Below are 24441 nucleotides of genomic sequence, written 5' to 3' on the forward strand. Positions count from 1 at the left end.
AGGGAAGGAATAGTCCCATTTTACAGATGGGGAAGCCGGGGCACTGAGACGGGAGCTGACTTGCCCAAAGTCACACAAGGAGCTTGTGGCAGAGCACAGAATAGAAGCCAGAGAACTTGGTTCTCAGTCTTGTGCTTTAACCTGTTTCTCAAATAATGAGCATTTGCTTTGGGAGCTGGATCAAGTGCAGGGTTAAAGCCAGCACAATGCAGTGAAAATCACAGGATCAAAAAATTAGGGCAGACCACTTTAAGAGAACCCTGGGAAGTGTAACCTGAAGCCTGCTGAAGGCTGGGCTTGGGGGCAGTCTGCTGGCAGGCAGCAAATAAAGCAGATGTGGCTGTTATAAACTCCATGCTGTTCAGAGTCTCATCAAGGGTGGTAACATAGGACAGCAGTGGCTGAGAGGAGTCCGAGGTAAGGAGCAATTCACCCTGCTTCCAGACCTGTTGGTCCACAGCTAGTAGCAATCGGAGTGCCCAGAATGATGGGAAGGGCACAGGACTGAGTCGGGGGGAGGGGGCTCTCTTGCAGGGCCTGGGAGACAGGAGTGATGGTCCTTGCTATGGTATGGCCTGGAGAGTGAAGAATTTCTCCTGGGGAAACAGGAGTAGGCTGGAAATGGGGGACTCTCCAGCTTCTCCTGGAGCGATTGAGGGCCAGAAGTGTGCTTGGGAACAAGGGTCCTTCCTGCAGGCTCTGAGGATCAAGCATGGATGGGCAGGGGGTTACAATCCTGCATCAATTAGCACTTGTGTTGCAGTTAGATAGTTTTCTTTGCAACAGAAATGGAGTCTAGCAGAAAACTGAGTCAGACCCTCTTGGTGAGGTGCTCTGAGACACCCCCCAATAGAGAGAAACAGACCTCATAGGTAGGGTGGCTGTGAGATCCCACACTCAAATGTGCGTAAGGATAGTTAGAGACCTTCAGAACTCTCTAGCCTGGGGGAATGCTGTTTTATTTCAGAGCTGCAAAGATCCAGGGAAGAGACAATTCACGCTTGGAAAGTATCTTCTCAGCTTGTTTCCCAACCTGCTCTTTCTGAGTCTAACATCACAGACTGCATGCTCTAGATCTTTTCCTTTCTTTTTAAACAGCTATAGATTTTAAAGTTACACTAGAAATCACCCCAGCTCTGCTCCAGCAATGACTTTTTCTATCTGCAGTTTTGGCTGTGTGCATCATAACTGCACAAATAGAATCCAGATGTTCAGGCCCATTCAAGCTCAGCAGGGCTTTGTCATTCTAAAATGGAAATCACTTCTTGGCAAAGCCTGAGAAATATGAGGGTGGTGACAATCCTGGCAAAGATGATAAAATCTGGGAATGCACTCTCCATTCTCATGCTTCCAGGAGCACAGAGCTGTTGGGAGCAGAGAGTATTGTAGAGCCTTTTTTCAGAGAAAGGCCACACTTCATGGAAAACCCACATCTCATGCCTAGCCCAGAGCAAACCTCTCACACTAAGCATAGTGGGAAAGCCAGATGAAGAATCTGCTTGCAGCAGGCATCCTCAAACAGCATCCAGCCAGAATCTCTCTGCTCCCGTGTTCCACAGGAGGCAGGCCTACTCAGAAATCCCACCATAAGGCTCACTCTCACAGGAATGAAAAGTCCCTGAATCACATCCACCCTCACACCACCTAACATTGCTTTGGTCCAGTACAGCAGCTCCACTCAGAGCATATTTTCTGCACTGGAAAGAAATCCAGAATACCGCTCTCCTGGGTGGGGGATGGTGTCTGAGCATAGATGCAGGGAGAGAATCCATGAGTCTTGCGAAATTGGACTGCATAGCCAGTTTCATGTCTGCTCTAAACAGAAACAATGCTACAGAGGAATCTCTTTTGGCAGGGATGCTGTAGAGGAACAGTGTTTCCTAAAGCAAAACTGCTACCATGGAGAGAGGGTCTGGGGGAGCTTTTTCTTGTAGGGAAATCCTCTGCCTGAACAGGCTGGTCCCTGAATTGTAGTCGTTGTGGACACGTGGCTTTCAGAGTTTGCAATTCTACCAACAGCCATGTTTGCTTTAGAGCTGCATTTAATCTGAAACACATGTGCAGGCTCCTACTCCTCGGGCTGCACTGGATCACAGGGGTTAGTTAAATGCAAGTGCCCTTCCTTTAATTCCTTTGGCATTTATATAAACACTGCTTTCACCCAACCCCTGTGGTATCTGACCTCAGGGACATGGCATCCCTGCAATTGCTCTAATTTACCGAGGATGAAGATATGGGTAACACTACCCGTTGGACCAGACACATCATTGTACAGAATCCTCCCATGCAGACACTGGGGAGGTTAACATTGGATTTCTGAAAAAGAACAGGATTAGTGGCTCTAGGAGCTTGGTGGTTTTTTTCCTATCAAGAATCCTGAGTAAGCCCAGTCCGGTCCTTTACTCCTCTCTGCTTTAGCCTCTACCCCATGGTATGCATTTAGGGTAGGAAGGGTTCGTGGGAGCCCATCAATGATGCTATTTAATCAGCTACTGAGCCAGAGTGGTAGTAAGGTGCTCATGCAGCCAGTAATCCTCCACGGATAGGGCTACGCAGTGAGCAAGCCTGAGGCTAGGAAGTGAATTGGAGGGCTGGGCAGTGTGTGTGTGCGCATGTTCAGGACAACAGCACTAGCCCGTTAATTATCTTTTATTTCATCCAGCGTTAGTTGTTGGACTTGCTGCTTTTGTATGACTATTGACTTTTTGAATGCATGGGATGTAAAGCAGCAAGAAGAGTCTCTTGTGCACTGATCTGATCTAGTACCTTTCAGGGCCTTGGAGTCTGGTGTCTTGTCTGAGAGCCAGTGCGATTTGCATCACATCTCTACCTCTGCTTTTGGGCTCAGGCAACAACTGCCCACGTGTCCACAAATGTGCATGCCACACTCTCAAGAAGCTCAAAGCAGCTGGAGCTGACCAGCTGAAGAAGCCACAGGCTGAGGATTTGCAACTGATCAGCTATGCACACCAGGTCCCGCTGCAGAGAGAGATGCTAGAAGCACATGCAGTTCCTGCTAGGTGTAGCAGACGGAGCTAGCTGGAGCAAATAAATAGGCAGATTGACTAGGGCAAACAGCTCTATTGTGTTCTTCCCTTCTAGGTTCCATCATGCAGACTCTGGTTGTTCTCCTGTGGCTAGGGCTCCTAGCCTCCCCCAGCAGATCTCAGGACTCGGCTGCAGAGCAGGTGAGTGTGATACAAAACGTGACAAGGAGAGTGAGAAACTTGGACCATAAAACTTCTAAAATTAAAATTCTAAATGGGAATATTAAGCACCATCCTCCAGAGCTGCCAAGGACAACCTAGGACCATCATGGGCAATGACAAGGGAAAGGTAAGTCCTGCTCTGCCCAGGTAAAAGCATGGTGGAATCTCCAGTAGGTACAGCAGGCAGGACTGGGTTCTATTCCCAGCTCTGCCTATGATATACTGTGTGACCCTCCGTTTTCCCAACAGTACGACAAGGCCAGTACTTCCCCCGCTTACAGAGAAATGTCTGTAAAGCACTTTGAAGGTGAACAGTTCTCTGGCTATCATACTGCTCCTGCCTTCTGACGCAGAGCAATTCTAAAGAAGTGTTTCTTGTGCCTGCAAGGACTCCGGAACCCCTGAAGGAGGCAACACAGAGGCAGCTGAGGAGGAAGATCCCTTCTACAAAAGCCCTGTAAACAAACTGGCAGCTTCAGTCTCCAACTTTGGCTATGACCTGTATCGCCAGCAGTCGAGCAAGACTCCCACCGCCAATGTGTTACTGTCTCCCTTCAGTGTAGCTACTGCACTTTCTGGCCTTTTACTAGGTGAGTCCCTCCTCCTCCTCCTCACGCATTCTTGTGCATGGCTGGAGGGGAGCCTCATGCTCCTTTATTTATGGTTGGCAGGTGCTGGAGAGCGAACAGAAGACCTGATTTCTCGTACTCTCTTCTACGACCTGCTTAACAAGGCTGAGGTCCACAACACCTACAAGGAGCTGCTGGCTAGCATCACTGCACCTGTAAAGGGCCTAAGAAGTGCCACCCGCATTGTTGTGGAGAGAAGTAAAAACCTTTTTTCACCTGCCTACATCAATCTTGTCTTTGTCCCTGAGCAGCAGTCAGGAGAGCAGAATGGATGGGTCACAGGCACCAATGGCTTCAGTTACAGGACACAGCTGTGGCTGGAGCCTAAGCAACTGCTTCTGCCCTGTGCTGATTGCACCATGCAGTGACAGTGTTGGGGGTCCCTAGATAGAGCTTGGAAAAGGTTTATTAAAATCAGAGAAGTGCCAACAGGGCACTTGGCAACAGAGCTGCTGGCACAGAAGGGACCCAAGAACTTGCTTTGATAATTTCATCTCCTCCCTAAGCCTCACTCCAGCTGCGCCTACCTCCCAGGAGCCATCTAATGTATTTTCAATTCCAGATACAGTTTGATCATATCTTTTGCTTTACAATAATGATCAGGCCCAGCCTGAAGACAGATCATATAGGACTGTTTGACCCCTCTGAGTCAGTTAAAATGCCATGTTTCACTCTGCTCTAGACCATCATGATAAGAATGCTAACATCTCCCACTTCTCCCCCCCCCCCCCCCCCCGTCAACCTGATGGCTTGAGGAAGATCCAAGCTCCTCAATAAGCTGTAATCATGTAAGGAGTGTAGGGACAGGGCTAGAGTCAGACACCACAGTGGTGGCAGCTACAGGTGGGCTTTTGGTTCCTATCACCAATCTTTACCCATTAATTGAAGGTTTTGCCAGACTACAGCATAGGATGTGGCTGTGAGACTAGATAAATACATCAGTTCCCCACACAGCTTTAGTTAGACTCTCTAGGTGTTTGCACATGCCTGTGTATCACAACAATGGGTATTTAGAAGACTAGGGCTTAGATATCTGTAAGTATGTCAGGAAAGGGAATGGGATGCTCACTGCCAGGCCTTCAGCTGTACCTCATTGCCTTGGGATTTCGTCTCTGATAGAGGGAGTAGGCTGCAGTAATGGTCTTTCTGCCCCTCAGAACTGAGAATGAAAATGGGGTTTGTGAGCCAGCTGGAGAAGTCCTATGGGGCACGGCCCAAGTTGCTGACTGGCAATACCCATTCAGACCTGCAAGACATCAACAACTGGGTGCAACAGCAGACCAAGGGAAAGATTGTCAAATTCCTGAAGGAGATACCTACAGGCATCAGCATCTTCCTCATCGGGGCAGTTTATTTCAAAGGTAAGAGCTTACCGTCGTTCATGGGCAGGGGTGAGATGGGGCTGTCTCCTAATTGCATGCCAGAAAACACAGGAGGGAAGGTCACATCCTGGCCAGGGCACACTGAAGAGGTAGGCAGAAAGACAGAGTGACAGGAAGAAACTTCTTTGAACATATGGATATAGATTCTCTACTGTGAGTTTAGTAAAGGAGGTGGGACAGATGCTTGATGAACGTGGAAAGAACTTCCCCATGGGAGGAGTCACTACTCACAGGAAGCTGAGTCTTGACCTGCTTGCAAAAAGGGGTCAGGGAAGGAGGAAAGTGAAAGCCTCTAAGGATGAAAGACAGAATGTCCTGCCCAATGGAAAGAGATTCATCAAGAGTTCAGATGGGACTGTGCCTGCCACACCACCCCTCTGCATGGACAGGAGATACTGGGGAGCTGTTCTAGGGAATCCAGACATCAAGTTTTATATTACAAGAGCAGCAATTGGCATAGTCAAGCTCAGGGCAACGTTGTGCTGGGTGCTCCCCAAACAGGGGTACAGAGACTGTCCCTGTCCTGGAGAGTTAACAATGAGCAAATACACAAAGGGTAGGTGGAGATTAGCAGTACCACTTATAGTTACAAAGTTGCAAGTATAGCTGATCCCAGTAACTGGCTTTCTGACCTCTATCATCCTCCACTTACCAAGACCAATCCCCTAAAGCAGGACTATTTCATGTATGAAACCACAATACCATTCCACTGGTTACATACCCAGACCTTAGGTTTTCCCATTATTCCTGAACATTCCTGTTTTATTTTTAAAAATAGGACAGTGGGGAACCAAGTTTGACCCCACAAAGACTATGCTGCAGGACTTCCACCTGGATGAAGACAGATCCGTGAAGGTGCCCATGATGTCGGACCCCAAAGCCATACTGCGATATGGCTTCGACTCAGAACTCAACTGCAAGGTCAGGTGAAGGACTGAGCAAGAAAGAGAATGTAGCCCCTGTGCAAAATCACCTCGCTCTAGACTAGGGAAAGATCCATCCTCACTCACTAGCTCCCCACCACCAGGAGGGTGAGTTCTACCCCTCCCACCAAACTCCTGTAACTCTTGTTCTTTACACCAGGGCAGAGAGCTTTGGGTTTGCTCAGAGAACTCCACATCCCCATGATCATATAGCAAGCAACTACAGCTTTAAGTAGCACAAAGGTCTTTCCAGTCTGTACAGCCGCCCCAGCTGGGCAGGGAGGAAAGGGATAGGCTGCAGGGAAGGACAGGCTTTGGTAGAAGTTTCTCTCTGACTCACTGCCTTTCAAAAAGTGGAAAGTTATTCGCTCTACCACATAGTTCCAGCCTGTTCCTAATGGAGCTCCACCCTCTGGTAAGCATCCTCCCTCTGACAGGGGAGGGAAAGTGCTGCTTCTGGGAATTCATCAAGGCTGTTCCTGAAATAGCTGGCAAAGTTGCTAGTGAGCTAGGCAGGGCTGGCCCTGGGTCTGACTCCCAGAACTGGGGGCTGTGCATAGCACAGCATCAGTATAGGGGTGGGAGTTCCAGCTGAGAATTCCGCTCCCCCCCCATACTACAATTCAGTACAGATTCTCACAGGAAAGATGTTGCATTTTGCATTTCCTTTCACAGCCAGAGGGACAGGGTTTAGGGCAGAAGTCTGTACTGTGGAGGGGCAAGGGGAACCTGTGGTATAGCAGATAAGCAGGGTGGGAAGGAAGAACCTGGTAGGTGGAGTGGCTGGCCAGCCAACCAAGGTTTAGAGACCACAGCTGGCACTGGGAGATTCTGCTGGTGTGTTTAGAGATAACTCCTTGTCTTTTTTTACTATGCTTCCAGATTGCCCAGCTACCACTGACAGCCGGGGTCAGTGCTATGTTCTTCCTGCCACAGAAGGTGACCCAGAACATGACCCTGATTGAGGAGAGTCTCACCTCGGAGTTTGTCCGTGACATAGACAGGGAGCTGAAGACCATTCACGCTGTGCTGAGCATACCCAGGCTGAAGCTGAGCTCTGAGGCGGCACTTGGCAGCACACTGCAGGAGATGAGTATGTACATAGAATGGCCCACTGCAGGCTGCTGGGGCTCAGAGCTGCTCCTTCAGCTTCCCGAGAACAAGCAGCCAATGGTCACAAGCTAGGTCCTGCTGGCATATGTATGGACTTCATGGACAACGGCAGCTCATGCTTCCATCTCTCACATAGGCTCCGCCTGGGGCCCACTCCCACCATCTCCCAATGAGCCCTATGATTAGGGCTGCCAATTTTGGTTGGATTTATTCCTGGAGATTTCATCACATGACAATCTTTAACTCCTGGAAACTCCAGGCCAATCCTGGAGGGTTGGCAACCCTACCTATGACTCCTCCCCTCTGCAGCACTAGTAGTACGGCCCCAATCTGCAGCACTGTCTACTTATCCTCCCAGAAGGCCCCTTCTTCCCAGCTAATGGAATCTTCCTCCTTTCCCTTAGGGCTCCAGTCGCTCTTCACAACACCTGACTTCAGCAAGATTTCTCCCAAATCCACCAAGCTCTCTCATGTGCAACACAAGGCAGTCCTGGAACTAAATGAAGATGGGGCAAGATCCACACCAAGCCCCGTAGAGAATGCTGCTCGCCTGACCTTCCCCCTCGACTACCATCTAGACAGACCGTTCCTATTTGTGCTGAGGGATGACACCACGGGAACCCTCCTCTTTATTGGCAAAATCCTGGACCCCAGGAGCACTTAGCTCCCTGGACAGCAGCCTGCAATGTTCGAGTCCTCCAGAAAGGCTGGGGTAACTGGGAAGGATGCTGGGTCCCTGCTCTGCTGCACAGTCAAACTTGCAAATCTTATGCCTACATGCTGCAATAAAAGAGCTTTTGCCACAAACATTTCAAAGTGTCGCAGCGTTCTCCCTTGTAACACAGGCCCTGGTTTGGTTTGCATTGGGCCCCCGTACCAGTTTCCCAGAGTTCCTCCAACATCACCACGTGTCCCCTGTGGTGAGCCCCACTGTAGTGGCCCAACTTCTATTGCATCCCCTTCATTTTGTGGCCTCATTCCAGCCCTCTGTCTCTCATGTTTGCAGGAATAGGTGTGCTGAATGACAGGCCAGCACTTCAGTTTTCCAAAGCAAACAATAGTGGTGGGTGGGGGGGGCTGTGTGCATAGGGCCAACATTTAACCCTCCAGGGAAGAACCACAACTTCAGAAAAAACGCATAATAGGCTCTCAAATGCTTTTCTCAAAAGCATGTTAAGAAATTCTACAGCAACATTCCGTTCTATGAGACAGCCCTTCTGTCAGTGCCCCAGTGGTGTCCTCTCCCATTTCAGCAGAGATCAGCTTCATTCCCTGGCCCTCCCCAGAGACATTTCAGAGCTCACCCAGCCTGTAGCCAGGCCTTGTTTGCATGGCTAATCTGCCACATGGAGCTTAGCTTCCTGAGGAGAGTCAGCACTGCAGCTTCCTTTGTTAGTCGGTCACTCAACCCTGTGAAGGAGGCTTCTGGGCAGCTCCAGCAGACAGGCTCTCATCTCCTGCAGTTCCTGGACCTGGGCATTCTGAGGGCCACAGTGCACACACAAAACTGTCTCTGCTCTTTGAATTGTGCACAGAGCTTCAGACACTGCAAACCTGAAGTACAGAGGGAAGAAGTGAGAGAAAGATTTAGGGGACAAACTTTCCTCAGCACATTTGATGAAGCCATTCATTCAGCACCCTTCATCCTGTCCTCCATTTCCCCTAAGCCAGGACAGCTCAGGCACCTCTTCCTTCTTTCACTGAGACAGAAATTCCCTGATCACAGGGGTAGGACTCACCCCTCACATCCCATCACTATCAGGCATAGGCGCTGACTCCATGGGTGCTCTGGGGCTGAAGCACCCACGGGGAAAAATTGGTGGGTGCTCTGCACCCACCGGCAGCTCCCCGCCCCGCCCTAGTTCACTTCTGCCCCTGAGTGCGCCGCTGGGTCCTGCTTCTCCCCGCTCCCTCCCAGTGCTTGCGCTGCGAAACAGCTGATTCGCGTGGCAAGCCTGGGAGGGAGGGGGAACGTGGCGTGCTTGAGAGAGGAGGTGGGGCCAGAGCGGGGATCCAATAGGGGCAGGGAGAGGCGGAGACTCTGGGGCAGGGGTGGAGTTGGGGTGGGGCCCGAGGTGGGGGGCGCGACCCACTGGTGCTGACAAAAGTTGGCACCTGTGCTGTCAGGTAAATGCCCTGTGTTTTAGCTAGGGAACTCAAAGTGCTTCATCCTTGGAAAAACAGCCATATCTTATTGCCACTCTTGCCAAGGTGGGAGACAGTTAAACCAGAAATACTGATAAAAAATGCATCTACAAAAAAAGTAATGGGATCTGCTGGCCAATGATTAGAAGAGTAAGCATCTGGGGCACTGTCACTTTAAAAGGAAGTATCAGCAGCACTGTAGTGCTGGGGTCTGAACACTCTATGGTACCTGGGATGCTAGAGAAGCTGTAACAGGAAAGGGGGCGATAGGACAGGAGTGGGACAGAGGAATGGTGGGAAGGATGCCAAAAGGAACACGAGATGGCTCCCTAGCCAACTGAAGGAAACTTTCATTTGATCCAAATACTTCACAGCCTCCACCTCATCCTGGATAAAAGGCAGATGTTTCCCCTTTGCCAGAACATCTAGCAGTCCTGGAAGACATCTCGCAAAGGGACTAATGATGCCAAGGACTTCCTGCCACACCCCCATCTCAGAGACACAAGGCACATGGACTAAAGCAGGGAAGAGCTGTAGAACGAAGGGTGAGATTGTTGGAAAGGGGATCTTTACCCATTAAAGAGGATCTGTGCCAGTTTGAAGAGTTCATGACCCGTTTCCACACTGGACGGTCCATGGCGAGCTTCCACAATTTGAATGCTGCGCCGCAGGTGCCTCGCTGCTTCCTGCCACTTTCCTGGCCAAAAAGAGAATGGATTATTATAGCTCCCTTTCTATAGCCACTGCCATGGAAGGAACTCAAAGGACTTTACAACCTTAGTGAACTAAGACTCACAGTCCTTCTACGAGTTAACAGAGGGGTATTATCCTCATTGTACAGAGTGGGAAACTGATGCACCCAAGATCACACAGCCAGTCCCTGTTGGCTGGGAATAGAGCTTGTGGCTAAAACTAGATTCCTAAGAAGATTCTGCTATGTCAGTTTAGTGGGCTGCAATAAGAGAAGGGAGGTGAGAAAGGGAACAGACCAGTCAGGGAATCTCCTTCTACTGACATTAGATTTAATAGGCCAGCCATAGGAAAACGACCCCAGAGGGGACAGGAAGACATCTTACCAAGTGTGGCATAACTCTGTGCCAGGTGATCCTCAATCTCACCCACCAGCATGTGCTCTGCAGACAGGAAATTCTCAGCATCCACCCGGCACCTCATCAGCAGCTCCACAGCCTGATCTGCAAATCCAGGTAACAAATATCAGAGGGGTAGCCAGGTAACAAAGGCACTTTACCACGAGACATGAACCCATTGTGGGTGCCAGTTAGCCATGGTCTGTGAGGTGAGAGCGGGTCCACTCTCTTCCCGCCCCCCAGCCTTGAGCAGTTAGCCCTGGACTTTATATGCTGTTCTTGCAGAATTAGCTAGGGTCACCATTTCTATTTCAGTCTGAAGCCTGTCTAACCTAATGCAGTGTCACTGGGGGCAGGGAGGCCTTCTGAAACATTGGGTCTGGGCCCGAACCTTTAACATTTCCCTGAATTCCCTCATATTCCAGTGGAGCAAACATGAGTTTAGCCTCCCAGTCTGATCAGCAGTATAAGCAGCCTACCACTTGTGCTGCGAGGGATTCCAGCTTCATATCAGCAGTACCTAAATGCTCGGGCAAAACTGCCATCTGGTGGCTGGCACCAGGATCTCGCTATAAAGATTACTTGCACTTGTGTAATGAACTGAACAAGGTCCAAGATAGATAGCTGGCTCTCTTACTGGGCTGGTTGTCTTTGAGAAGTCCCAGTGCTGTTCTAACTTGCAGCCGAAGGTCCCATAACTGGCGTAGGAGGTAATCCCTGCCAACCAATAGTGTACAAGCACCACTGGAACAACGAAGCACATCTTCCCCCTGTGGAAGTCATAGAATCATAGGGACCTCAAGAGGTCTTCTAGTCCAGTCCCCTGCACTCAAGGCAGGACTAAATTATCTAGACCAAGCCACGTCTACAATCATTTCTGCACATAGAAAGCACAGAGTTGTGTATCTCGACACCCCTGTAGTGTATTCCAGGGCTATTACACTGTTTCCCAGCCACACTTTAAACAAAGGGCCTGTCCGTGTGCTGGTGTTAGATCTTCAGAGCTCTGGAAGAAAGCTGAAGGAGTAGCCCTGGCAATGGTGCCAGCCTGAGCCCACTTAGATAAGGCCAAAATAGGGCATGAGCCACCCCATTAATCTTCATAGAAAATACACCTTTTCTTCCCTCTTTCTTGAAGACTCATGGCTCAACAGCTGTTTTAGAAGTAAAAACAACAACATGGCTGTGCAGGGTACTTTACAAAAACAGATGAAACAGAGTCTCTACCCTAAGAGCTTACAATCTAAAGACAAGACCAGAACAACAGGAAAAGAGACCACCACGAAGTTGGCGGAGGATTAGGGCAAAGATCATATGATCTTGTGGTTACTCGAGAGAGTAATGCACACATCCTGTTAGGGTCCTAGTAGGACTGTTTTTAGTTTATAAACCTTCCTTGAGAAATGGGTTTAGTGAAGGGATTACTGAGAGCAAGGGCACAAGGCAGAGACATTAAGGGGTTTCCAAACATCTGGAGGATTGTGGGGGTGGGGGTAGAAAACAGTATTGGGTGGGACCTCTGGACAAGCTGGAGAAGTACAAGTCTTCCAAGAGGGTTGCTAGAGAATAACGAGACCATCCCTCACTTCTGCCTAGTCCCGAGAGTAGGGGCCCTGGACTCAGATCCCCACCTTGCCCTCACAGTACAATTCCAGAGTGCAGAGAATATTTAGTTTTACTAACACTTCAAAAGTTACACAGTTGTGATTATGAAACAGTTACCTGCATTGAAGCATGGCAGCTGGAACAGCAGAATATATCCCCTGTGGCTGCTATGCCTGTGACATCAGATCCCAACTCATCCAGGCAGGCCTGGCATCGACACTCAAAGAAATACTGACAAAGGAGCCGTTGCCGCCTCTCAGCAGCCCCCATTCTGCATCGGTGAGGCCCTACAAAGGGATGATAACGAGTCAAAGAGATAATACTTTAAGAAAGCAGGAAAGTTGGGTACCCAATTGCAGACTAAAATCCACCCTGCCATGGATTGAGAGGGAATATATAATCCGTGGCTTTATTACATTTTGGGTTTCCCACCCACATCTGAGGCCTTGCAATGAAATCAAAGGGACTGAAAAAGGGGTTGGTGTCGCCCAGTGCCTCTATGTAAGGACTATAAGCTGTGGGTCCCACATCTTGAGATGCAACTAGAGAGTGACTGTAAGAGACAAACAGCAGGAGTAGGAGGTCTCATGCTGATGTCATTGACGCAGGGTTGTGCACACCCACATGCATGTGTGGATAGAACAGAGATAAACGCCAAACACATGTTTGGAAATGTGACCCTTGTGGCCATGATACTGCAGGGATTGCAGAGGTGAAAGGTCACTTGCGTACCCTATGTATTCCTGAAAGGGACTGCAACTTACCATAGCAATGGACAATCTCTTGCCCTCTTGGGATTGGCTGCGATGCCCTGACTGTGACAGCAGTCCCACTGAAAGTCACACTAGTATTAGGGTCGCAGGAATGGTTCAGGAGGCTGGTGACTGGGAATAGGGCTGTGGCCAGGCGCACCTGCTCACTATCTGCAACAATGCTGTCTCCAGACTCTAAAGACCACACAACATAAAAGGGGCCAAATACATAATGAAATCAGACTTAGTGACCTACTTTGCTCATATTCCAGGCACTGAATCTCATCACAGCAAAACATCAGCAGCAAAAAAAAGTTTTTGGTGTCTTAATGTAATAAAACAAATTTGAAAGCTGCCATGCTCACAGTCTGACCACGTGGAGATGGTTTTGGGTAATCAGCTCCCTATTTGAATCCACAGGGAAAGCAAAGAGTTTCTAGACTGATGAAGGTAAGTTCTATTCTTCTAGAATGCTACTATAATACAAATACTAAGTTTAAATATTTGATTTAGCTGTTGTTTAACTGAAATATTTAAAAAAACAGAACTTAAAATTATAAATTTAGAAATCTTTGCATCCAAATAATTTCTCCCTGCATCCAAATGAAGAGCAGATTCCGTAAGGTCTACTCTATAACGTCATTATACTTGACATTATAAAAAGATAAAAATAATCGAATTCTGCCAACAGATGTGTCTATTTTTAAGTATTTCCCCCCAATTTTTATCAATTTAAATTTTCACAGCTGAGAGAAATTATGGGGGGGAAGTCAGACAATCATTAAATGGCAGTAGACATTGAGATTCAAAAAAGTTAAAGCTTTATAGCTGTTAAAACACAAACTGTCAACATCCCATGTGAAAATATACAAAGTAAATATCTTTAAATCAAACTCAAATCAAACTAGTTCTCAAGCAGCATTTTTCTTACTTTCCCTATTTGTAAATTTTGATTGAAGTATTTTTTCTGTTTGTGTGTGTATGGTGAAACTGATGTTTACTGATATTTGCTGAAAAAAATCTAATTCTTCCAAGTCTAGTTATCTATCAAACTAGGGAAATGTAGTCTAGATGAAACCATCATAAACTGGGTGCAAAATTGGCTGAAAGACTGTACTCAGAGTAGTTATCAGTGGTTCACTGTCAAACTGGGAGGGCATACCCAGTGGAGTCCTGCAGGGGTCAGTCCTGGGTTCGGTACTTTCCAATATTTTCATTCATTCCATTATCCAAGTCATTGAGAGTATACTTATAAAATTTGCAGACAACAACAACCTGGCAGGGGTTGCAAGTACTTTGGAAAAAAGGATTACAATTCAAAACAATCTTGACAAATTGAAGAATTGGTCTGAATTCAACAAGATGAAATTCAATAAAGATAAGTGCAAAGTACTCCACTTAGGAAAGAAAAATCAAATGCACAACTACAAAATGGGGAATAACTGTCTAGTTGGTAGTATTGTTGAACGGGATCTGGGGGTTATAATGGATCACAAATTGAATGAGTCTACAATGTGATGCAGCTGTGAAAAAGGCTAGTATCTTTCTAGGGTGTATATACAGGAGGTAACTGTCCCACTTTATTGGCACTGGTTAGGCCTCAGGTGGAGTACTGTGTCCATTTCTGGGTGCCACAGTTTAGGAAAGATGTGGATAAATTGAAGAGAGTCCAGAGGAGAGCAATAAAATGACAAGTCAGATTTTCTAAACCTTTTAGAAGGAAAGGTTAAAAAAAATGGTCATTTAGTCTTGAGAAAAAAAAGACTGGCGGGGGGGAGGGGGGAGGCTGAGTTGGAAAACAGTCTTCATATATGTTAAGGGCTCTTACAAAGAGGATGGTGATCAATTGTTCTCCATGTCCACTCAAGGTAGGACAAGGAATAATGGGCTTAATCTGCAGTCCTGGAGATTTAGGTTAGATATTAGGAAAAACGTTTTACCTATAATGATAGTTAAACTCTGGTATGGACTTCCAAGGGAGGTGGTGGTATCTCCATCTTTGCAAGTTTTTAAAAACAGGTTGGATAAATATCTGGCAGGGATGATCTAGGTTTACTTGGTCCTGTCACAGCACAGGGGGCTGGACATGATGATTTCTTGAGGTCCCTTCCAGCCCTACATTTGTATGATTCTGTGCTGGGCACACCACTGGGAAAGAATAAGGAAGTTTCCATTGTAAAAGAGATTATGAGGTTTTAGGGAGCTAAGATACTTACACAAAGTTTACCCAAGTGCAGTGGGATCTCTTTAAGAGTGCTCATCCATTTGCTATATCCCTCCCAACGGACAATCCAACAAGGACAAGAGAGAAGAAGAGTCCAGTTTCTCACTGACCTGACTCCCGGATTGCAGTCACCGCTTGCGCATTACAGTGCAGCTGCAACATATGTCTCAGCATTGCTTCTCCCAGAATCTTCAGCTCCAGAGACAATTCAGTAGACATCTTCACATGTGCTTTCAGTTTGGACTGGCTCTCACATGATCCCTGACTCAAAATGGTCAGATCTGCTTCTCGCAGTTTCTTGCATATGGCTACTATGCTCAGGCTGCAAAGGAACTTATGTTCAGGACTGTGCTTTTCAGCATGGGTCAAAAGGTTGAAGACAGCTTGGTAAGAACCCCGGTACTGTCCATCATCCTCACAACCCGGAATCAAAGGTTCTGCTTTCTCAGAGAGACCCTCCATACCAGCTGTGGAATCTCGCGTCTCATCCCGACTCCTACCTCTGGCTTCAGCCTTGTGAAGTTCCTTATCATCTTCATGAAACTGCTTCATTAAGCTGCTAACCTCTACAAATCCAGCCACTAGAACAGTCCTTAAGGCAACATGGGAGAAGACCCCTAGTGTGAGCAGCAATGCCCCTAATGGGCACTCTGTACTGTGATAGTGCTCCCATGCCAGCTGTGCACACTTCTTGCTGCAGTACTTGGCATAGCTACACCCCTCGCAGGGCACTGAACCCAAGAGCTGCTTCAAGCAGCGATGACAGTGGAGGTCCGCATTAGTGACCCTAGTATCCCAGGTTGTTTCAGCACTGTCCTGGAGCAACAGGCTCTTCCCTGGGCTGAGCACACTTACAAAGGCCTCCTCTTTCACCAAGTTCTCCCCAGGCAGAATATCTCTGGTGGCAACCAGATGACGTCCTCTGCAGGAGTTAAAGTTCAAGCTCACAGATGAAAATGCACTTGAAATTTTACCATTTTCTTCCCAGAATTCCAAGTCCTTTCGAGTTTTGCTGGGTGCTTCCGGCACCGATACTGGGCTACTCTCCATCTCGTGTGCATTCACTTTAAGTTGACTGATTTTTCTTAGCAGACTCTGGCGTGTGGTACTAGTCAGACTTTGATCCATAGCTATTTTACTCTCTGCTTTGCTGATGACCTCTGCTGCCTCCTGTAATCTCCCCAGAAGAAGCAGACACTCAGTTTTCCGCAGCAAGATCTTAGGCTGCAATCTGTTTGGATAGCTCTGGGCTTGAGCCCTGTCAATGTCTTCTAGACAATCCTGGAAGCGAATACAAGAAGCCTTTTAAATGACTTTGAAAAATGCCAAAAAGATTTTTACTCTTTTGCCCCATCTGAGGTTGGGCACATTTCATTTATTTAGAACTGCATTAACTAAGTTTCTGATCCATGACTGATCAGGGGTCAGAGTAAAGGCTTATACAGTGCTGCCACTTTAAAAGTGAGACCATTCCACAGAGAGAAAGAATGCCGACACTCCCGAGGAATTCAAAAAGGCACCTGCAGCTTGAAACAGTTTTAAAACCATATTGGACCACAGCCTCTTGTCCTGGTATTTAAACTTTGTTCTTTATTAATCTTAATTTGGATTTAAATAAACACAGGAAGACCTATCCCAGGTCTAATGTACAGGGTTTGGATAATATAGCTTTAGTTAGTTAGGAAGCCCTCTACTGGCTTTCCCTCTCTTCTAGGTTTCAAAAGCCACCGGAATGCAGAGCAGCAGCCTATAAACGTAGCTAGGCATTTGCATGTTGTATACAGTTAGTAAATACAGTTATTTGGACTTCACTATGCCAGTGTGGTTTCTTCATATTATGTTTGCTGTATAAAGAGCAAAGGACATAACACCAAGCCCTAGGCACCGTTATCATCCACTAAAACTGTACCATAAAAACTATTACAAAAACAGCAGCAAGAAGGCATTACAAATTAGATTAAAATCATCCACCACTCAGATTCCCCAAAGAGAAACCCTACTCTACCCCTCCCCAAATGCCATTTTAGGCTAATTTGGACCAAGAGCACACAATGTTGAGCAGTGGTCTCCCACTGAGGTATGGCCTTTTCCAATTTAGTGGCACTTCATTTTAACACTTTCAACTAGCCTGATTGCTGCTGTATTTTGGGAAACATATAGTGGGATTATGCAGTGCTGGCACCTTCAGAAACACACAGCATGCCACTTTTTTGAAGTTGTGGCACAGCATATAAAACACAGCTGAATAGCTGTAAATCTTCACTGCCATTACTTGATTCACTATACCCAGTTTTCAAAATGAATAGCTGCTGGTTTGTCCTTGATTGTGTCAAATCTAGTACTTACCTCAAAGTGACCCAAGTGAAAGAGGGCTGCAGAACGATTGGCATAACACAATGACATTTCTGGGCTGTTGTGGGACACTGCCTGCAAAGACCAAAAAGAGTAGTAGCCACATTGAGAAAGAGGAATTGGTATATGTTCTATGGGTAACTTGGTTTCTGGGACATGAAATATGTGTGGTCATGGCTGGGAAAGGGAGAGGAGTGGGGTAAAGACAGTCAATTCAACCTGTTATGTGCCAACACTGGACTATTGTACTGGAGATTTTCATGCCCAACCTGTCATTATCCTATCTTGCTTATCTTGACCTCTTCCATCTTTATTCCACACCATAACGGTTAGGGGGGCTTGTGAGATTCTTGGATGTATAAACAGGGGAATACAGAGGAGCAGGGAGGTATTATTATCTCTGTAGATTACATTAGTGAAACCATTACTGGAATCAAGTATCAGAGGGGTAGCCGTGTTAGTCTGGATCTCTAAAAAGCGACAAAGAGTCCTGTGGCACCTTATAGACTAACAGACGTATTGGAGCATAAGCTTTTGTGGGTGAATACATCTGACGAAGTGGGTATTCACCCACAAAAGCTTATGCTCCAATACGTCTGTTAGTCTATAAGGTGCCACAGGACTCTTTGTCGCTCATTACTGGAATATTATTCCTGATTTTGATGCCTACTTTTCAAAGAGAGATGTTGATAAATTGGAGAGGGTTCAGAAAAAAGCAAAAATATTACTCAAGCTCTGAAAATCCTGCCTTACAGCAAAAGACTTAAGAAGCTCAATCTATTTAGTTATTATCTAGTTAAAAGATTATTCAATCACAGTCTATAAGTACTTGCACGAGAACATTTCATTGTGCCTTTTTCTGTTAGACTAAATTCAGACTTGAAATACATTGCAAAATTTTAACAGAGAGATTAATCAACCACTGGAACAATTTGCCTAAGGACATGGTGGATTCTTCATCACTTGAAATCTTTAAACTAAGATTGGATGTCTTTTTAAAGACACACTATAGCTTAATCACAAAGAATGTATTTGATGTAGGAATTACTGGATGAAGTTCTATGGCCTGTGTTCTGTAGGAGGTCAGATTAGATGATTAGAAAGGCCCTTTCTGGCTTTAAAAATCTATTACTCATAATAGACCTCTACCCAATATAACACAAATTCTGATATACTGCGATAAAGCAGTGTTCCGGGGGGGGGGGGGGGGGGGGGTTTGCGCACTCCAGCGGATCAAAGCAAGTTCGAGATAACGCGGTTTCACCTATAATGCAGTAACATTTTTTGGCTCCCAAGGACAGCGTTATATTGAGGTAGAGGTGTAATTTGCCCTTCTCTAGAGTCTTCCATCCAAGAATCACAGTGCATTTTACAAAGGCTATAAATTAAGCCTCAACACCCTTGTGAGGAAGATGTTTTTATTTTACATATTTAGAAACTAGAGAACACAGAGATCATAGATCCAATCCTGAATGTTGCAGAGCATTCTCAGCGCCCGTGAAAATCACCGGGAGTTGAGACAGCTTAGCACCTTTTCAGACTGAGCAAAGACTTGCCCAAGCCCATAGCAGAGATGGGAATCGCATGTGGTCAGGCTATAGCAGAAAAACAGTTACTAGAGAAGACTGATTGGCTACAAGCAGGGTCCATGCAGAACAAAACTTTTCATGACTGTTCTACCCAAGGACGCCCCAGAAAGCTATTTCCTTGCTAATCTTACACAACTGCATTAGACATCTGTTACAATATTCACAAACACCTCAGCATTCCTTTGGCATTCCAGTAAAAAGTGATCCCCACATCAAACCCTCCTACCGGGAGATGAACCTGAGGCTGAAGTACCCTCAAAGCAACCATTTCTCCATCTGTGTGAACAACTCTGGCGCTTTACCTTGGAATAGAGTATCAGTGCGGCTGTGTATTCCTTGTTTTGAAATCTCTTGTTCCCCTCCTCCTTGTAGAAAAGTGCAGCTCTCGGATCCTTTCCCACCCCGTTACGGGCAGCCAGGCTGTGCAGGAACTCTTCATCGGCGGGCCTGCAGGAGTTGGAGAGCTCAGTGTCAGGGCCTGGCGGCCACACAGCGCACACAGGGGCGGGCGGGCAGCCAGGACTCACTGGAAGAGAGGCAAGCACAGGAGGAAGGTGTCCCCAAGCGGCCCTGCCAGAGAGAGCTTCTGCTGCAGACAGGGGTCCAGCGAGGCCCACTTCCGACGTGCATACGCCGCCCACTTCTCCGCAGGCAGCTCCATGGCCCGCGGGCGGGAAGAGACCGCAGGGCAGAGCCGCTCTGCGAACCGGCAGCGGCGGGGTCAGGACGAGAGCGGCCGTGACAGAGCCCGCGGCCCGGCTTCGTGGGTCCCCGCCGCTTGGGGGGGTCTCGGCCCCACCGACCGGGGACAGCCGGGACACGGCGCCTGACGCTCACAGCGGCCCCGGGGACAGGGCCGGGCAGCGCACGGGCCCCTCACGCGCCTGGAGACGCGGGCCGCTGAGCCCCCACCCCCGTCCCTAGCGCCCTGGGCCGCCTCACACACTCCCGAGAAGGCTACACGACCCTGCCGCCTCCCCCCGCGCGGCGGGGCTCTCTCAGTCACGCTCCTCAGCCGTGAGACGCCGAGGAGCCAATGGCGGCGCCCACAGCCACACAACCAACGGGCCAAGGGAATCACTTCCGCCGTACAGGGCACGCCGGCCAATGGTGGGTGCCGCATGGCTGACGTACGTACGTACGTGCGTAGCGTACGTGCTGAGGGGGTGAAGTTGCGCGACGGCCGAGCGACAAGCGGGAGGATTTGGCGGCAGTGCGAGGAGCTCGCGGTCTGGGAGGCTACGCACCATGAGCGCGCGGCTGAGCGAGGGGGCCATCGCGGTGAGGGGCCTCGGGGCAGCGGCACTGCGGTTCCACCTCCTCCCGCGGGAGGGAGCGGGGTTGGGGTTGGGTCGGGTCTTGAGGTGGGGTTGCCTGAGTCTCGGGGAGGGGTGAGATGGGGGGTGTTTAATGCTCTGGGGGGCAGGGGCCCGGAGCGGGGCATGTGGGGAGAATGGGGGAGCGAGGCATGTGGGGTCCGGAGAGGAGCTGGGGGGCGGGGCATGTGGGGGGGGTGTCCGGAGGGGAGCTGGGGGGCGGGGCATGTGGGGGGGGTGTCCGGAGGGGAGCTGGGGGGCGGGGCACGTGGGGGGGGGAGGTCCGGAGGGGAGCTGGAGGGCGGGGCACGTGGGGGGGGGAGGTCCGGAGGGGAGCTGGAGGGCGGGGCACGTGGGGGGGGAGGTCCGGAGGGGAGCTGGGGGGCGGGGCATGTGGGGGGGGTGTCCGGAGGGGAGCTGGGGGGCGGGGCATGTGGGGGGGGAGGTCCGGAGGGGAGCTGGGGGGCGGGGCACGTGGGGGGGGGAGGTCCGGAGGGGAGCTGGGGGGCGGGGCACGTGGGGGGGGGAGGTCCGGAGGGGAGCTGGGGGGCGGGGCACGTGGGGGGGGGGGAGGTCCGGAGAGGAGCTGGGGGGCGGGGCATGTGGGGGGGGAGGTCCGGAGAGGAGCTGGGGGGCGGGGCATGTGGGGGGGCAGTGTAGCGGTCTGTATTTCCTAGGGACGGGGTAGGGGTTTTCTGTGCCTGTTCTGTTGTCCCCGTAGAGGTTAGGCAGGGTAGTGTACGCCCCGACTGTTGTAACTAATCTCTGGTAGGGCAGGTTCCCTGAGCTTTCTCAGAAGCGCCTGGGGGCAACTGGGGCCAAGTTGCTGCTTTCACTACACCAGTGGTTCTCAAACTTTTATATTGGTGGCCCCTTACATACAATAAGCCTCTGAGTGCGACCCCTTCCTCATAAATTAAACACAAGTTTTTTATATGAAACGCTATTATAAATGCTGGAGGCAAAGCGGGGTTTGGGCGTAGAGACTGACAGCTCGTGACCCCCATGTAATAATCTCATGACCCCCAGAGGGGTTGTGACCCCCAGTTTGAGAACCCCTTCACTACACCCCCAGATTGTTACATTCTTCCATTCCATGGCCACTTCCTCAGTGATCCCTATCACACATACCTCCCTTTCCAGCCCTGAACTTATAGCTGGATAGTATCTGTCTGGCTGTGGATTTCTATGAACACAAACTCTTCTTTAAAGTGGTGGAGCAGCTGGTTAGTTATAACCTCGCCTTTCTGTATCTGAGCTGTTTATTCTTGCTGCCTGTCCATAATTTCACTTCTATTATTTTTGAGGTTTATAAAGTTAGGGAGTGCCTGTCATATGTTCAGTGTACCTCTGACAATTGGTTAAATGTACAATTAATATGAGCAAAAGAGAGTCAGCAACAACCCTACAAAGTATAACAAAAAATAAATAAATTGACCACATTGGGACTGAATCTATCTCGTTAACATAGAGCTCTCTGGCCCATCTCTTGGATACTGTTTGTGGTCTGATTCTGTCCCTGTGTCTGTTTACGACTACTATAGTTGTGGTGGTTGCCAATTTGATCACACTTGAATGCAACACATGAGAAATACACAGCAAAGAGCAGGGGTGGGCACACTACGTCCCAGGGGCCACATCTGGCCCTCAAGCTCCTGCCAGGGAGTGGGGTCTGGGGCTTGCTCTGCTCTGGTGCTCCAGCCGGGGAGCGGGGTTGGGGGGGGGGTTGCCTTGCTCTGCGTGTGCCGTGGCTCCATACGGCTCCTGGAAGCACTGGCATGTCCCCCTCTCTGGCTCCTATGCGTAGGGGCAGCCAGAAGACTCCGCACACTGCCCCTACTCCAAGTGCCACCCCTGCAACTCTCATTTGCCTGGAACCATAGCCAATGGGAGCTGCAGGGGCAGTTCCTCTGTACGGGGCAGCGCACAGAGCCATCTAGCTGCGCCTCTGTGGAGGAGCCAGAGCGGGGACACATTGCTGCTTCTGAGAGCTGCTTGAGGTAAACGTGGCCGGAGCCTGCACTCCTGATCTCTTCCCAAGCTCCTGCCCCAGCTCTGATCCTCCTCCCACCCTCCGAACCCCTTGGTCCCAGCCCAGAGAACCCTCCTGCACCCCCCAACCCATCAGCTGAAGCCCTCACCCCCTTCTGCACCCCAACCTCCAATTTCATGAGCATTCGTGGCTAGGGTGACCAGACGTCCCGATATTTGTTTCTTTATCCCGCGTCCCGACCAATGTTGGGACACTGGACAAAAAAGAAATTTTGCCCTCCACTCTGGCACTCGTGCCCCCCGCCCCGGCTCCGCCCCCTCCTTCCCCCATTGGCTCCCTCCCCAAATCCCCGCCCTGGCCCCGCCTCTTCCCCAACCATGCAGCATTCCTCCTCCCTCCCAGGCTTGCAGCATGGCGGGTCAAGCCTGGAGGGAGGGGGTGGTGGTGGTGCCTGGATCCTGGAGCTGGTGAGTCAGCTCCGGCACCCGGGCACCGGGCGGGCGGGCAAAGGGAGGCTGGCAAGGGAGGGAGACGGGGGGCTCAGCTGTGAACCCCCCCGCCGCGCCAGAGGACTCCTGCCCGGGCCGCTGCACCTGGGGCCGGGAGCGCAGCCTGGAGGCTGCTGCAGCCCGCGGGGCAGCGCGGTGGGTCCGGTCGGGGGCAGTGCGGAGCGGGCAGGGGCCGGGTGGGCGGCGCGGGCCGAATCCCTGCTGCTGCCGGGGAGCCCCGCGCCTCTCGCGGCTGCAGCTCCTTCCCGGCAGGACGCGCCCCTCGGCCTGCCCTGGGCACATGCGGCGCGCGTCCAGCTGCTCCTTCCCGTCGGGAGGGAAACTAGGCGTGGGGGACGCGCGCCGCATGTGGCCAGGGAGGCGGGAGGCGCATCCGGCCGGGAAGGAGCCGCAGCCGCAAGCGGGAGGGAGAGGTGCGAGGCTCCCTGGCAGCAGTGGGGATTCGGCCCCTTCTGCCAACCCGGCTCCTGCCCGCTCTGCGCTGCCCCTGCCCGGACCCACCGTGCGCTGCATATGCCCGTGGCGGGCCTGGGCGGCGGGAGGCTCTGCGCGGAAGGCAGCATGCGGGGCCGGGGCCTGCTAATGCCTCTGGCCCCTTTTAAACCCCCCCCCTTTTTTTTTTTGGCTCTGCCCCCCCCCCCTTTTTTTTTTTTTTTGCTTCCCCCCGTCCCGATATTTTATACTGCTGATCTGGTCACTCTATTCGTGGCCCGCCATACAATTTCCATACCCAGATGTGGACCTCAGGCCCAAAAGTTTGTCCACACTTGACAAAGAGAGAAACGTGGAAAGGGAAGAGGAGGTGGGCTTTGGGGACTCTAGGGTCCTTGGCTAAGTTACAATTTGTAGGAAGTATAACTACTTGCAGCAGCTCCATAGGCCGCCTGAAAGTGCTCGACAGTCCAGTTATTTGTTTGCTAATCTCCTCAGTCACAAAGGTTTAAAAATGTTTTCCAGTCAAAAGGATTAAATCCTCTGTCTTCCTTTACAGGCCATAATGCAGGGAGAAAATAATTTAAAGCCTGTCCTCCAAGTCATTGTGAGTATTCCCTCAAGTGTGGTCTTATTCCTATTATCCATAGCTTAGTGTACTTATAATTGTACATGCTGTTCTACAAGTCCATAAAGATAAGGTCACACACACACACACACACACACACACACACGTTTACAATCCAATTTGGACAAGAAGAGGTGGAAGCCTTGTAGGTGAACAAAGGAGCACTGAAAGGCTCATTGGCATGAATCTGAGCAAGCATGTTTTAATCCATCTGTGAGAGGCTTTAATTGCTTGTCATCTGTCTATCTTAGTTTTCTGCTTTGAGTAAGCTCTCCCCAATAGGTGTGATCTCATACTTCGTCTCTGTGTGCCTGTAAAATCAGATAAGGGCTAAGAATTCAAGTGTTTTCTTCTAGAACATCCGTGCCATTGCCACAGGAAATGGGCCATCTCGTTACCGTGTGCTGATGAGCGATGGGGTGAACACGCTTTCCTGTAAGTAATGCATAGTGATGAGAATTTTCAAGTGCATGGCTAATAACTGCACCCAATTGTCAGAATTAATGACAGAGTGGTTTTTGCTGCTGAACTAAGTTCCAAAGGAGTGTGTGA

The 24441-nt window shown here is 49.7% G+C and overlaps 3 protein-coding genes across 5 annotated transcripts in view; 2 read left to right on the forward strand and 1 right to left on the reverse strand.

Moving 5' to 3' along the window:
* Positions 1 to 280: 280 nt before the first annotated feature.
* Positions 281 to 8063, forward strand: SERPINF1 (serpin family F member 1). Its single transcript, XM_005298283.5, has 8 exons — positions 281 to 417; positions 3103 to 3188; positions 3598 to 3799; positions 3881 to 4036; positions 4996 to 5199; positions 5999 to 6141; positions 7026 to 7236; positions 7661 to 8063. The coding sequence occupies exons 2-8, from the start codon at positions 3111 to 3113 to the stop codon at positions 7918 to 7920; spliced, it is 1254 nt and encodes a 417-aa protein (XP_005298340.1). The 5' UTR covers positions 281 to 417; positions 3103 to 3110; the 3' UTR covers positions 7921 to 8063.
* Positions 8064 to 8410: 347 nt separating this feature from the next.
* Positions 8411 to 19813, reverse strand: SMYD4 (SET and MYND domain containing 4). Of its 2 annotated transcripts, XM_005298281.4 has the most exons (10): positions 19539 to 19813; positions 19314 to 19458; positions 17417 to 17497; positions 15181 to 16351; positions 12859 to 13041; positions 12212 to 12381; positions 11127 to 11259; positions 10478 to 10594; positions 9975 to 10098; positions 8411 to 8810 (listed from the first exon to the last, which is right to left on the reverse strand). In XM_005298281.4, exons 1-10 carry the CDS (start codon positions 19670 to 19672, stop codon positions 8657 to 8659), a joined length of 2412 nt encoding a protein of 803 aa, XP_005298338.2. In that variant the 5' UTR covers positions 19673 to 19813; the 3' UTR covers positions 8411 to 8656. The 2 variants fall into 2 exon arrangements, with proteins under 2 accessions (XP_005298338.2, XP_042713981.2); XM_042858047.2 differs by lacking the exon at positions 12859 to 13041.
* Positions 19803 to 24441, forward strand: part of RPA1 (replication protein A1) — a 45440-nt gene continuing 40801 nt past the window's right edge. Inside the window, exons 1-3 of one of the 2 annotated variants that reach the window (XM_005298280.4) lie at positions 19803 to 20292; positions 23821 to 23868; positions 24246 to 24324. In XM_005298280.4, coding sequence (XP_005298337.1) covers positions 20260 to 20292; positions 23821 to 23868; positions 24246 to 24324 — 160 coding nt within the window. In that variant the 5' untranslated portion in view covers positions 19803 to 20259. The remainder of the gene's footprint in view (positions 20293 to 23820; positions 23869 to 24245; positions 24325 to 24441) is intronic. The other variant, XM_024105971.3, reaches the window with a different exon arrangement.

The sequence above is a fragment of the Chrysemys picta genome, chromosome 19, assembly GCF_011386835.1.
Source record: "Chrysemys picta bellii isolate R12L10 chromosome 19, ASM1138683v2, whole genome shotgun sequence".
In the NCBI taxonomy this organism is placed as follows: domain Eukaryota; kingdom Metazoa; phylum Chordata; order Testudines; family Emydidae; genus Chrysemys; species Chrysemys picta.